Below are 15,054 nucleotides of genomic sequence, written 5' to 3'. Positions count from 1 at the left end.
CATTAAAAACAAAGCATGTCATGCCTGAGTTTCTGTCGTGCACCCCACAGGACCTGCTGTGGTTACATTAAACACATGAGTGAATATTCGCTCTAATAACTCAAGTGAGGGACGTAAAAAATGGCCAAAGGGAAAAACTAAACTGTCATTAGCAAGTGTCTATATTTGTAATAATAGATGAAGACTGAAATATAGATTGATTTGTTCTGATCAATGCCATGCACAGAGCAGATATCTTGAATAATATGAGGTACTCGTACTAATCTGTGATTATACAGTACATGTTTTCATTACTACAGTACATACCAACTCTTACTGTAGACACTGCAGTAAATATTGTTAGCGTATTCCTCTTCTTATCTAGCTATATTTATTAATCACATCAGAAGTTCTGAACTGGAGGAAAGATTGGATAACATGCATAACCCAGATGTCCGTATACAGTAAATTTATTCAGATGAATGAATAAACTGGCAATAAATAAAACACTGGCAGTGGACTAAGACTGGTTTTAAGACATATTATCTTCCAACAAAGGCTTTATTTTACATTTAAATTCTTCTAAAGCCTGCTAGCAGCAGTGAAAAATAACCTGCATTTAATGTGTTTTCTATCTTGCCTTATTTTCCCTTGAGACAGCTTCTTTCAAGTGCTTGCATGTGTGTGTGGGGAAGAGCAAACACAGACTCAACCAGATCTGGTCGAAAAGCAACACAGATTGTTTGTTTTTTTGGCAAGGAATTTTTTTGTTGACATTTTCACCCTCCAATGAAACTGCATAGCTGTCTATATCAGGTGGGGAAAATGTAGTGAACGTGTTTGGCAGTGGCATATGAACTAGGCATAATGATTGAAGCTTGTATACGTAAGGTACATTGGCTTACATGCAACCTGTTTAAACATAGGTGTCAAAGTCAGTTCCTGTAGGGCCGCAGCTCTGCACGGTTTTTCTCCAACCCTACTCAAACAGAGCTGATCTAACTATTGAAGCTGTTCAAGATTCTTTTGAACGCCCTGATTATTTGGATCAGCTGTGTTTGATTTGAAAACTGCAGAGCAGCGGCCCTCCAGGAACTGATTTTGACACCTATGTTTTAAAAACCTCTGGATGATTGATGGGGAAACCTTTTCCTTAAGTCGTTTCCCTTTAAAATAATGGCCACATTCTGCACGTCAAGATACAAAATAAGTTCATAAAGGTTCCCGTTTCCTCCATCCCTGACTCTTACTTTAAAGGAACACTCCACTTTTTTTCTGAAATAGGGTGATTTTACATCTCCTCAAGAGTTAAACAGCTGAGATTTACCATTTTCGAGGCTATTCAGCTGATCTCCTGGTCTGGTGGGAGAATTTTTAGCTTAGCTTAGCATAAATCATTGAATCGGATTAGACCATTAGCATCACAATAAAAAATGACAAATTTTTTTCCTTATTTATACTCCACTCTTCTGAAGTTGCATCGTGTAGCATGACTGACAAAATAAAAAGTGCCTATTTATTACGGCGTAATAATAAAAGAACTTTACTTCTGCACATTGGCTGTGGCATATTGATATTACACAGTATTATTGTGACAGTATTATTTATTACACTGTATTTATATTACAGTTTAAAGCATAATGATATTACACACTACCTGAAATAATCTCTAGCTAGGTTATATTGATGGAAATTAATGGATTCTCAGGTAAATCGTAATATCATTGCACCAGCTGCAGGCAGCAAAGCTCCTTGATTATTACACAAAAAATTAATTGTAGCCTCTCAACATATCAGCCTAGAAAAATAGCAACTCTTCATGTGCGGTTGGTTTCAGTACATGTTGTTACTACAGCTTTAACCAGGAAAATTATCTAAACATTGATGATGTTTGAGCGAGATGCTAATGGTCTAATCTGATTCAATAATTTATGCTAAGCTAAGCTAAAAGCGCTCCCGCCAGACCCGGAGATCAGCTGAATGGATTTAAAAATGGTAAAACTTAGCAGTTTAACTCTTGGGGAGTAGTAAAATGAGCATATTCTCAAAAAAGTGGAGTATTTCTTTAAAGATAACACAAAAGCGCCTTTATGTCTGCATCTCTCCCCTTAAATGTGCACTTCATTAGCTTCTCCAACAACCGCAGCCCCAGTTTCCCCCGTCCTCCTGGTCTTGCCTCCTAAGAGTGACAGTATCTCCATATCCGCAAGGTGGCTGGCTTAAAACCAGCGGCTTTTGGGATTTCAGCTTGTGCGCCACTGTCATAAAAATGGCCTCCACGTGGTCACTATTATTCTGAGTGCCGTCTTCATTCCCGTAGGGGTTTTTGGCCGAGGTCTCAAAAAGAGGCATTGAGTGTGTATCTGCAAACTGCTGTGCAACATCTGTGCTTACTTGAGCGGCGTGACGTAGGTCGCATTTGTTGCCGACAAGGATTCTTGGCACCTCCTGACCGAGTGCATGTTGGCGACACTCTTCAATCCACGCTGGGAGGCTTCGGAAGCTGGCGGCATTGGTGACGTCATAGACAAACACCACAGCATGGACGTTGCGGTAGTAGTGCTGCACCATGCTCTTACGGAAACGCTCCTGGCCTGCCGTGTCCCACAACTGGACCTGGTAGAGGGAAAATTTGAGTTATTAGTGGGTCTGTCACAATAATCAATATATGGACTTATTGCACAACACATGGACAGCACCTCAATCATTTTTGGTGATGCAATATACAGTTGAAGTCAGAATTATTAGCCCCCCTTTGAATTATTATTTTAAATATTTCCCAAATGATGTTTAACAGAGCAAGGAAATCTTCACAGTATGTCTGATAATATTTTTTCTTCTGGAGAAAGTCTTGTTTGTTTTATTTCGGCTGGAATAAAAGCAGTTTTTAATTTTTTAAACACCATTTTAGGGTCAAAATTATTAGCCCCATTAAGTTATATATTTTTTTTTGATAGTCTACAGAACAAACCATCTTTATACAAGGACTTGCCTAATTATACTAACCTGCCTAGTCAACCTAATTAATCTAGTTAAGCCTTTAAATGTCACCTAAAGCTGTTTAGAAGTGTCTTGAAAAATATCTAGTCAAATATTATTTACTGTCATCATGGCAAAGATAAAATAAATCAGTAATTAGAGATGAGAATTGCATTATATTAAATCAGAATTACATCCTATTAAATCATATAAATTTCAACATTAACTAATCTACGTATTTTTCCTATATTTTGATCTTTATATTTATATCTTTATATTTATATTTATATTTTGATTATCTAAAATAATGAAAGAATTGCACTACCTAAAATCAAAACTACACCATTTTTATCAAATACAACATTAACCTGCATATTTTCCATATGGTTTGGTCTGAAAAAACAGAAGGCTTTCATTACATGAAATCTGAATTGCACTTTTTTGATCATACAAATCAAAACATTAACCAATCTGAATTTTTTTTCTGTTTGTCCTGAAAATAGATGAATTGCATTACATAATATCAGAATGACACCATTTTTGATTATATGCATTACAACATTAACCAATCTGTATATTTTTCTAACGTTTTGTCCCAAATAATAGAATAGTTGCACTACATAATATCAGAATAACACCCTTTTTGATCATATACATTACAACATTAAACAATTTGATTATTTTTGCTCAGTTTTGTCCTAAAATTATATAAAAACTGAACTGTATGAAAACAGAATGACACACTTTTGATTATATGAATTACAATTTTACAACAAAACTGCCTTTTCCCTTTGTTTAGCCCAAATAAAATGTAGGTGCTGTTTTCCTCCTCCAAGCTCAATATTCTTACTGTATCATATATGGTGCATAAAACCTAAACCAAAATGTAAATGCATACCCTATTCTAATCGGAAAACACATTTCCCTGAAAATGATGTAACCTATGCCATTCAAGGTAAATTTGGTTTTATATTAGCACATTTAGACTTTCACCTTCTTAATACATTACAAGCTATCGTGCCATAATTTTTGATCATATAAACCACATCATCTGCACCAGATTGTTTCTCGTAAGTTAGGGCTTGAATAAAATGCAATTCATAAAATCAGAATTACGCCCTTTTTGATCATATAATTTACAACATTAACCAATCTGCATGTTTTCCCCATGTTTTGTCCTAAAATAATAGAAAACTTGCATTACAAAATATCAGAATTACAAGCTTTTTAATCTTATAAATGACAACATTAACCAATCTGCATATTTTCTATGTGGTTTTTCCTAAACAAAATTGAAGAATTGCATTACATGAAATCAGAATTGCACACTTTAATCGTATAAATTACAACATTAACCAATCTGCATAAATTTCCTCAGTGTAGTCCTAAATAATAAAAAGTATTGATTTAAATAAAATCAGTTACAGCCTTTTTTATCAATCACTACAACAATAAGCAATCTGCATATTTCTCCTATATTTTGTCTATAATAAATAACATATCTAATATATCTAAATATAATATGGTAAGATATCTATAAAAATATATCTAAATAATACAAAAATTGCATTACATAAAATATAAATTACACAATTTTAGTTTGTTACAGTAACCTGCACATTTTCCATAAGTTTTGTCCTAAAATAATTGAAGAACTGCATTAAATGTACAATGTATTTACTGTAAATTTTCTTTTTTTTAATATTAATGTTAAGCACCTTGGGTCTGAGAGTAACGCAATTTAGATCCTCTATATGTCTTGTACATGTGGCTGAATTGACAATAAAGCTGACTTTGACTTTGAAATGAAATCATAATTACACGCTTTTTATTCATATAAATTACAACATTAAACAATCTGCATATTTTCCTCAGTTTGGTTCTAAAAAAAAAAATATATATATATATATATATATATATATATATATATATATATATATATATATATATATATATATATGAGCAATTCCAGTGTTAAGGATGTGACATTTGCAGTTAAAACTCAAAACATAAATTCACATGGAAAGTATATATTAACATTACATTGAAACATCTGTTTATATTTTTCAGAACAACTGACCACAGAGTTATGGAAGCAGAAAAACATCAATCTGTGAACATATTTTGTACTTTAAATAAGTAAAATGAAGAGGCGTTATGGATGTGACAAAAAAAGTTAGGGAGTTTACAGTACACAATATACTTTGTAGAAATTCTGTGAATTAAACTGCACAACCCAAACTTGACAGATGTGAAATTGCCACTTGTGTAACTTTGCTAAATTAAACATAACAGTTTGAAAACACTGACAGATACATTTTTAAGTATTTCTAAAGTACTGTAAAATACAAGCCTACACAAAAAAAAACTTTCAGTTTCCATATTTTGGTGAAAACAGAATTTTTTTTCATGCAAGGTTGACATTTGCATGGAATTGCTCATATATATATATATATATATATATATATATATATATATATATATATATATATATATATATATATATATATATATACAGTTGAAGTCAGAATTATTAGCCCCCTTTTGATTTTTATTTTCTCTTTTAAATATTTCCCAAATTATTTTTAACAGAGCAATGAAATTTTCACAGTATGTCTGATAATATTTTTTCTTCTGGAGAAAGTCTTATTTGTTTTATTTCGGCTAGAATAAAAGCAGTTATAAATTTTTTTAAAACCATTTTTGCGACAAAATTATTAGCCCCTTTAAGCTCATTTTTTTTCTCGATAATCTACAGAACAAACCATCGTTATACAATAACTTGACTAATTACCCTAACCTGCCTAGTTTACCTTATTAACCTAGTTAAGCCTTTAAATGTCACTTTAAGCTGTATAGAAATGTCTTGAAAAATATCTAGTAAAATATTATTTACTGTCATCATGGAAAAGATAAAATAAATCAGTTATTAGAAATCAGTTTTTAAAGCTATTACGATTAGAAATGTGCTGAAACAATCTTCACAGAACAGAACAGAAATTGGGGAAAAAAATTAACAGGGGCGCTAATTTAGGGGGGCTAATAATTCTGACTTCAACTGTATATATATATAAAGTATTGTATTACATCAAATCAGAATTACACATTTTTTACAAAATAAATTACAATAAAGCTGTCTTTTCTCCTTGTTTAGCCTCCTCAAATCTCAAGCTCAATATTCTTACTGTATCCTATATGTTACATAAGAGGCTAAACCAAAACCAAAACATAAATGCATAAACTGTTAAATGCATTCCCCCATTCATATCTGAAAACACATTTTCCTAAAAATTATGTTTGCAATACGACAATTTGATCTTAAAATCAATTTGATTTTATATCTGCACATTTGGACTTCCACCATCTTAATATAACTTCAGTGAAGTACTCTATCTTTGCAAATGCTAAAGAAAAAAACGCATTAGCAGGCAATGACTATCAAAGCCCAGCATTGTTTAGTCAATTAAATAATGCTGACGTTGTTCTGAAGTCAGAAACAATATTTAAAGTAGCCTGTCAGAAACGGTCACAGTACAAAAATGAACAAATGTGTGAAAATAATATCAACTTCACCCCTATTGCCATACGCCAGTCTTAACCCAAAACGACAAGCATCCTTACCTTGATTTTCTCGCCATCTATCTCAATAACCTTCTCTCGGAAATCCACCCCAATAGTGGCCTCAGTCTTGTCTGGAAACTTGCCTGCACAGAATCTATAGGTGAGGCAAGTCTTGCCAACCCCTGAGTCTCCAATCACGATGATTTTAAAGATGCGTGTCCGAGGAGGAGGCAGTGACGAGCTGGTCAGAGAAGAGCTGAACTCAAAAGAGGACTCGATATCTGCCATGCTGCCCTCCTATATAGACACTATAGGATAGACGGCTATTACAGGCTGACACCGTGCAAATGTAGTAATGCCGACGAGTCTGTCAAAAGATTCAATCGCAGTTTTGACTTAACATTTATTCCTTCACCTGCAGTACTCTTGTTAAACGTCGGTGAGTTTATTTATTTGACGTGCTGACCAGTTAACTCGGCATTCTGCTGATGCATCCCTGGCGGAGTCCTCTTTCACTGTTTGGGTTTGTAGCCACGTACGACGTTGGCATAACTGTAATCTCGCGAGAAGTCAGAGAATCACAAAAGTCCTACTAAAACTTTGCGTTTAATGGCCACACAACTAAATAATAATAATAATAGTAATAATAACAATAATAATAAATTCTATAATTAATTAAAATGCATAATCTTTTTCAATACCCTCTAATTATTACTATAAATCTATGTTAACATTTTGTTAAATCTATTTCTGTTTTGGTTTGGGGGAAAATATATATACACAATGTAAAAACGGAAACTGAAAACACAAACAAACTTAAATATTTTTATTGACTACTCATAATTCCTACATTGTGTCTTTTATCATCATAATAATAATAATTATTATTATTATTATTAATAAATAAATAAATAAATAAATAAATAAATAAATAAATAAATAAATAAATAAATAAATTTCATTGTATAATCTTTTTTAATTTCCCTTTTGGCCTTTTATTTTCTTTAACTATAAATATACTTTATTATCTATATTGTGACCATTCAGAGACCTTATCTATGGAGGACGAAACCTGCAAAAACAATAAATAAATAAATAAATAAATATGCAAATAAAGAAACAAAATAATTAATTAATTCACAAATTCTTTCAGAATTAAAACAATTAATAAAAATGCAAATAAATAAATAAATGTATATAAAAAAATACAAATTCCTGCAGAAACAAAAACTATAAATAAATATGTAAATAAATGAACATATATATATATATATATATATATATAAATATATATATATATATATATATATATATATATATATATATATATATATATATATATATATAAACCTACATATTCCTGCATAAATAAATATATAAATAGTGCGGGCAGATTAAAAATTAAATAAATTACACGGATGTTGGTGGAATAAGAAAACGCTAAACCTTATCGGTTTTATTTTGGGGAAATATATATAAACACAATGTAACAAAATGGAAACTGAAGACACACAAACTTAATAAACATTTTTATTGACTACTAATAATTCCTACATTTTGTCTTTTATGATAATAATAATAACAACAACAACAATAATAAATAAATAAATTAATTAATTTATAGATTATAATAATTAATGTATAATCTTTTTAAATCCCCCTCCCCACACCCCAGTAGTTTTTTTTTTTTTTTTTTTTTTTACTATAAATCTACTTTATGTTGTGACCATTCAGAGACCTTATCGGTTTTGGTTTGGGGAAAATCTATAAATATACACAAATGAATGTAACAAAACACACTAGTGAATGTGAAAACACACAGAAACTTAATACATATTTTCATTGACAACTAAGAACTCCTACAATGTGTCATATATGACCATAACAAATAAACAAATTACTTAATTTCATGTATAATCTTTTTAAATATCCACTCTAGCCTTTTATTTTTTAACTATAACTCTACTTGATCTATGTTGTGACCATTCAGAGGCCATATCTGTTTTAGTTTGGGCGAAAAAAACAAAACAATGTAACAAAACTGAAAACACACAAACTTAAGATATTTTTATATTATATCATATCATATTATACATTTATATATATAACTTGACATTAACTTTTTTTCTCACCACCATACTAGTCATTTTCACAAGACAAAATTTTGTTGTTTGAAACTGTATTTTATATACTCAATTTTGACTTTTGCATGCTAAAAGTACTCACGTTTCACTTGATTTGGGTCATTAAAAACTCTGACTACCAATATTATGATATAGGTAGCCTATATCTGCTGTATTCAACCTACAACCTACAGTAGGTTGATATAAAACCAAAACACCCATTCATGTCTTAGGACATTTTATTAAGCAAATTTTTGAATAACAGTAAGTTCATGACATGTTAAATATATAGTAAATCTGCTGGTTTTAAACATACAGAATAAAAATAAATGCAGTTATGTAACAACTATAACATTACCATTATGTCTTAGGACATATTTGATTAACTTTTTATTACCGACACCAAATGTTGACTAATGAAGGTACATTTATAACAACTATTTATTTGTTAGACTACTGTATTGTCAAACCATGTTGCATACAAATGCATTCAACAGACTTATATGACAGTGTATTGCTGTAGAGGACAAATAAAACACGAGACAGGTGTTAAGAAAGAGTATAGTTTATTTTGTTTGACCTGCAAACTTATCTAAACAAGATAAATGTTCAGAAACTGCCCGGAAACATTATAATGTTATGATAATAATATCATAACATCATATTATTAATTATATTATTAACGCGCTCGTTAATATAACCAGCGGTTGTCTTCAATTGTTATCTTCAATGGTTGTCCTTCTTTGCTCAACAACTCCGCTGAAAAACAAAGCAAAACATTACAACAGTCAGACATAGAGCAAAGGGCATAGAATCACCAAGAGGCGTCACTCTAGTGCAATTTGGGAAACAGACACTAGATGGCGCGGCAGCCATTTTATCAACACTATCAACACTTTTGATAGCTTTAACGCGCTTTTTAAATAAATTAATTAAAAACAAAAGCAGCTGCTTGCCATCGAGACAGCAATGAGATTTAACAGACGGCGGATCGCTTTTACTTCCCCGGAATCCGGGGCTGTTGCTGGCCGCTGCTGTTGCAATAGCACGTTCTATTGAGTGTCGCCTCTTGGTCATTCTACGCTCTTTGCATAAATTTAAATCATTACAGTTACCATGGTTTCTATTTCAAACTAAACTAAAGTTTGAAACTATAGTTAAAAATAGACGATGAGTGGGCCTCGCTACATCCCACCCACCCACCATAACCCTCGCAGCGAGGTCCCACTACCGGCCTCCCGTGTTTCCCTGAGGGTCCTCGGGGCTTGTTTGTTCCCTGCCTAGAGCTCAAAGGGCGCCTCGCCCTAGGGAGTGCACGAGAAAACCGGGCGCCAGGCCGTGCCAGTGTTCACTGGATGTTGCTCGGCGACACATTTCGAGCAACAAACACGCAATTTTATTCGCGATATTGCATTTATGTACGCAAACCGCAAGGAACTACAGCACAGACGGGCCAGAGTGAAACTCGTACCGTCGGTATTGAACTCACCTTGGTCAAGTACAAACAGCAACACCAAGCAAACTGACAACGCTGAGAAAGAACCGACGAGCTTTATAGGAATGCAGATGCAAATTTTTACAAGACACGTCACTGCTGTAAGTCTCGTTGTCATGGTGAGCGCTGAAGAGGGCTCACCTAATTGGAGCACACAAACTCGGAAATCTGCGTCACGGCGAATTGCGGTCTGCTGTGGACAAAAACAAATATAACATTAGAAAAACATTAGAAAACATTAAATATATGTTTTTACATTTTGGTGCTGTGTAATATTCTGGGATGCAGTAGAATATGGAGACAGATGAATATAATTGGGTACATGCCGAGCTAGTGTTGTTCCCAAACTTATAAACTTCCGGTGACCTGTTATTGTGAGTTTTTATTTTTTTTTATTTTTTATTTTTTTATTATATGGTTCCTTTTACAGCATTGATGTTGTAATGTAATTAAAATACATTCAGTTAAATAAACATTGGCATTTATTTAGTTGTTCAAGCGTAAAACGAGACAAAAGGCCTTTTACTCGCACTCGCCCGTCAGAATCGGCAGGCTAGCGCAGAAGCTCCATTGAATATACTGGGTTAAAATAAATGCTCACATTATAAAGACATTGCGGGAAAAAATGTGATTTACTGCGGTGCTTCTTGTACAATCTGAGACCCACTTTATATCGAAAATCACTCAGCCAGTGAATATCGCTAATTTTTAAAGAAAACAGACCTTTAACGCGCAGATTTTTCACCTGAAGCGCTTAACCCAGATTACTGGCAAATTAAAAGTCCTATTAGCATGCTTCGGCATTTATATCATATTACATTACATTACGTTATATTATATTATATTATATTATATTATATTATATTATATTATATTATATTTATTATATTATATTATATTATATTATATTATATTATATTATATTATATTATATTATATTTATTATATTATATTTATTATATTATATTATATTATATTATATTTATTATATTATATTATATTATATTATATTATATTATATTATATTATATTATATTATATTATATTATATTATCGACGCGTGTTATTTTGACATTGCAGGAATGCGCCATAAGATTCACTGATTCATTCGCTTAAAAGATTTGTTCAAACAGACCGATTCGTTCACGCAAGAAATAAACAAACGGTGCAATGACACGAATCAAAGTCCAATTCTCTATTTACTGAACGACTGCAGATATGTTGGTAAGTTTGTACTGCTTTAAACCTGTATTAAACCACTTATTAATAGGCTTTTTCATACTGTAACTTTACTTTTACACATTAAGATATTTTCGCTGTGGTACTTTTGTAAGTGTGCCGTTAACTTTATGTGTTTGTCAGTGAATCCTAATGTGCAGAATTTTAGTTTGCTGAAACCGTTCTGGAAGTCATGCAGATTTAATGTGTTGTTACACAGGTACTTCAAGGTCTTGAGGTGGAAACGCCTCCTTCAGGACTGGAGAGAGAGTTTCAAACCCTTTTTACTTCTGATGCTCTGCAATTTCTGTCTGAACTCATTTCTGCCTTCCAGTCAGAGGTTGACAAGGTATTGTGAACCCGCTTGAACTAGTTTGTCACTAAGTGTGTAACAATACTTTATATGACAAAAATCTTGTCAGTCATATTAAGAAGAACGGTCTGATAAGATACACTGACCGGCCACTTTATTAGGTACACCTGTCCAACTGCTCGGTAATGCAAATTTATAAATAGCCAATCACATGGTAACAACTCAATGCATTTAGGCATGTAGACATGGTCAAGACTATCTGCTGCAGTTCAAGCATCAGAATGTGGAAGAAAGTAGATTTAAGTGACTTTGAACGTGGCATGCTAGTTAGTCTGGTCTGAGTATTTCAGAAACTGCTGATCTACTGGGATTTTCACTCACAACCATCTCTAGGGATTACAAAGAATAGTCTGAAAAAGAAAATATCAGACTCTTTTTTTTTAACATGACATTGAGTTCACTGTACTCAAATGGCCTCCACAGTCACCAGAGCTCAATCCAACAAAGCACTTTTGGGATGTCGTGTAACAGAAGATTTGCATCATGGATGTGCAGCCAACAAATCTGCAGCAACTGCATGATGATATCATGTCAATATGGACCAAAATCTCATAGGAATATTTAAAGTGCCTTATTGAGCCTGTGCCATGAAGGATTAAGGCAGTTCTGAATGCAAAAAGGGGGTCAAGCCTGTTACTAGTAATGTGTACCTAATAAAGTGGCCGGTGAGTGTATTTATGACTATTGTTGGGGTTTGTTGTTTAAAAAAAAAGTAATTAATAATAGCTAACTACATCATTAAAGTTGTATTTTGATTTTTAATACATATTTAATTTATACAATACATATTTAATTAATATGTATGAAGTAATTAATCAACAAGTAATTAAATTACCTGATTCAGTAGTACTTAAAATACCTATAAATGATAATGCATAGAAAATAGAAATTAAACTCTTTTAATTCTTTAAATTTCCATCCATCCGTCTATCTATCTATCTATCTATCTATCTATCTATCTATCTATCTATCTATCTATCTATCTATCTATCTATCTATCTGTCTATCTGTCTGTCCTGTATATGTGTAAATACACTGCATATTTGCACAGAAATGTGGAGTTTATTTATATACTGTATATAATCCAAGGGCATTATAATTTTAATAATTTAAATAAGTTAAGGGCAGCATGGTGGCGCAGGGGGTAGCACAATCGCCTCACAGCAAGAAGGTTGCTGGCTTGAGTCCCGGCTGGGTCAGTTAGCATTTCTGTGTGAAGTTTGCATGTTCTCCCCGTGTTGGCGTGGGTTTCCTCTGGGTGCTCCCTTTTCCCCTACAGTCCAAAGACATGTGGTATAGGTGAATTGAATAAGCTAAATTGGCTGTAGTGTATGGGAGTGTGTGGGTGTTTTCCAGTGTTGGGTTGCAGCGGGAAGAACATCCGCTGCGTAAAACATATGCTGGATAAGTTGGTGATTCATTCCGCTGTGGCGACCCTGATTAATAAAGGGACTAAGTTAAAAAGAAAATAAATGAATGAATATTTACCAACTGAATGATGAAACATTATTTCACCAATATTTTTGACCGATTGTTTTCACAAAACATGTTTGAAAAATGAAAGTAGACACATTACTTGACTATATTGTGTTTTTAAAACTTGATAAAATTCTAATAGAATTGACAGCCTGTAATTCTGTTTAAAAGACAGTCTCTCATCAGTGTTTGTTATATATCTGGATGAGTGTTAATCAATAAAATCTCCTCTCTTTTGAAAGGTATTGAACTTGCGAGTGCTCCGGAAAGTGCAGTTGGATCTGACTGGAGAGCTGCCAGGATTTCTGCAGGACACGGCCCACATCCGAAATGACCCCAGCTGGAGAGTGAGCCCCGTTCCTCATAGATTACACTGCAGGCATGTGGATATTGGTGATCTTTCACCCTGCGACACACAACGCCTTATAATGGGGCTGAAATCTACTGCGCAAGGGTTACAGGTAGGACTCTCTTTTACTATTTAGGTGGTGACAGTTCACCAGAAAACTACAATTTTAATATCATTTATTCAGGGGTAAGTAAATGATGCCAAAAATAAATAAATAAAAAAGTGGGTGAACTATCCCTTTGATTTATGCTGCATGCTAAAATGCACTGGATACAGAAATGATGTATGTGCATTCATAAGCAGTTTGGCATCACTGAATTTAAATGGTGAAAAAAATGTTTGGTTTTCTGATAACAGGTTGATTTCGATGATGGCAACTGCCCGACATATCGCAATCAAATAAAGGGCATTTATAATGTTTACCAGGCGGTGCATAACCAGTTTCAGGGTGAGTCCTGTTACCTCGTGCTGCTTGTTTTATCAAAATTTAGAGCTGTGGTGGAAAATTGTTAAAGGATTAAATTCTGCGTCACTATTCTCTCTTGAATCAATTCTGAGCTTAATTTTTACGATTCCTCTAGGCTAGTTTGTAACAGCAACAGGCGCTTTAGGCTAGTTTCTAACTGTAGATGGAGCTCAATGCTAGTTTTTTAACAATAGATGGCGCTCTAGGCTAGTTTATAGAACAGATGGCTCTCCATGCAAGTTTTAAACAGTAGATGGCGCTCTAGGCTAATTTTTAACACCAGTCTGCGGCTTAGGCTAGTTTTTAACAGCAGATGGCACACTAGGCTAGTTTTTAACAGCAGACAGTGCTCTAGGCTAGTTTGTAACAGCAGATGGCGCTGTAGACTAGTTTTTAACAGCAGACGGTGCTCTAGGCTAGTTTGTAACAGCAGATGGCGCTGTAGACTAGTTTTTAACAGCAGAAGGAATACTAAGCTAGTTTTTAACAGCAGCAGGTGCTCTAGGCTGGGTTTTAACAGCAGATGATAGCATTCTCGACTCGGCTAGTTTTCAACAGCAGATGGTGCTCTAGGCTAGTTTTTAACAGCAGATGGCGCTCTAGGCTAGTTTTTATTAGCAAATGGTGCTCTAGGCTATTTTTTTTACAGCAATCGCCGCTCTAGGCTAGTTTTTAACAGCAGACGGCGCTCTAGGCTAGTGTTTAACAGCACATGGCACACTAGGCTAGTTTTTATTAACAGATCGTGCTCTAGGCCTGTTTTTAACAGCAGAAGGCACACTTGGCTAGTTTTTAACAAAAGATGGTGGCGCTCTAGGCTAGTTTTTAACACCAGACAGTGCTCTCAGCTAGTTTTTAACAGCAGTTGTTATTGCTCTAGGCTAGTTTTTAACACCAGACAGTGCTCTCAGCTAGTTTTTAACAGCAGTTGTTATTGCTCTAGGCTAGTTTTTAACACCAGACAGTGCTCTCAGCTAGTTTTTAACAGCAGTTGTTATTGCTCTAGGCTAGTTTTTAACACCAGACGGTGCCCTC

General features: G+C 33.7%; 2 protein-coding genes across 6 annotated transcripts in view; one reads left to right on the top strand and one right to left on the bottom strand.

Moving 5' to 3' along the window:
• Positions 1-504: 504 nt before the first annotated feature.
• On the bottom strand, positions 505-7,075 carry rab33ba (RAB33B, member RAS oncogene family a). 2 transcript variants are annotated; one of them, NM_001162507.1, is made up of 2 exons: positions 6,580-7,075; positions 505-2,595 (listed from the first exon to the last, which is right to left on the bottom strand). In NM_001162507.1, the coding sequence occupies exons 1-2, from the start codon at positions 6,805-6,807 to the stop codon at positions 2,104-2,106; spliced, it is 720 nt and encodes a 239-aa protein (NP_001155979.1). In that variant the 5' UTR covers positions 6,808-7,075; the 3' UTR covers positions 505-2,103.
• Positions 7,076-11,324: 4,249 nt separating this feature from the next.
• The window catches only part of ugl (ureidoglycolate lyase), a 31,514-nt gene continuing 27,784 nt past the window's right edge, over positions 11,325-15,054 (top strand). For 3 of the 4 annotated variants that reach the window (XR_015506844.1, XR_015506845.1, XM_087280622.1), the window contains exons 1-4: positions 11,327-11,361; positions 11,576-11,704; positions 13,447-13,665; positions 13,911-14,001. Coding sequence is in view for 2 of the 4 variants with exons in the window: in XM_087280622.1 (XP_087136748.1) it covers positions 11,356-11,361; positions 11,576-11,704; positions 13,447-13,665; positions 13,911-14,001 (445 nt within the window). In the remaining 2 variants the exon portion in view is untranslated. 4 annotated transcript variants of the gene reach the window in all.

Source organism: Danio rerio, chromosome 14 (assembly GCF_052040795.2).
Source record: "Danio rerio strain M-AB ecotype USA chromosome 14, GRCz13ab, whole genome shotgun sequence".
In the NCBI taxonomy this organism is placed as follows: Eukaryota; Metazoa; Chordata; class Actinopteri; order Cypriniformes; family Danionidae; genus Danio; species Danio rerio.
Note: the sequence above shows the minus strand (reverse complement) of the source record. Positions and strands in the feature narration are given on the sequence as shown.

Excerpts from the sequence above, each read along its gene's own strand:
- rab33ba (NM_001162507.1), bottom strand. The coding sequence starts at position 6,807 with ATGGCAGATATCGAGTCCTCTTTTGAGTTCAGCTCTTCTCTGACCAGC. Across the intron at positions 2,596-6,579 it reads TAGATGGCGAGAAAATCAAG|GTCCAGTTGTGGGACACGGC; the intron begins GTAAGGATGCTT and ends TCCCTCTACCAG.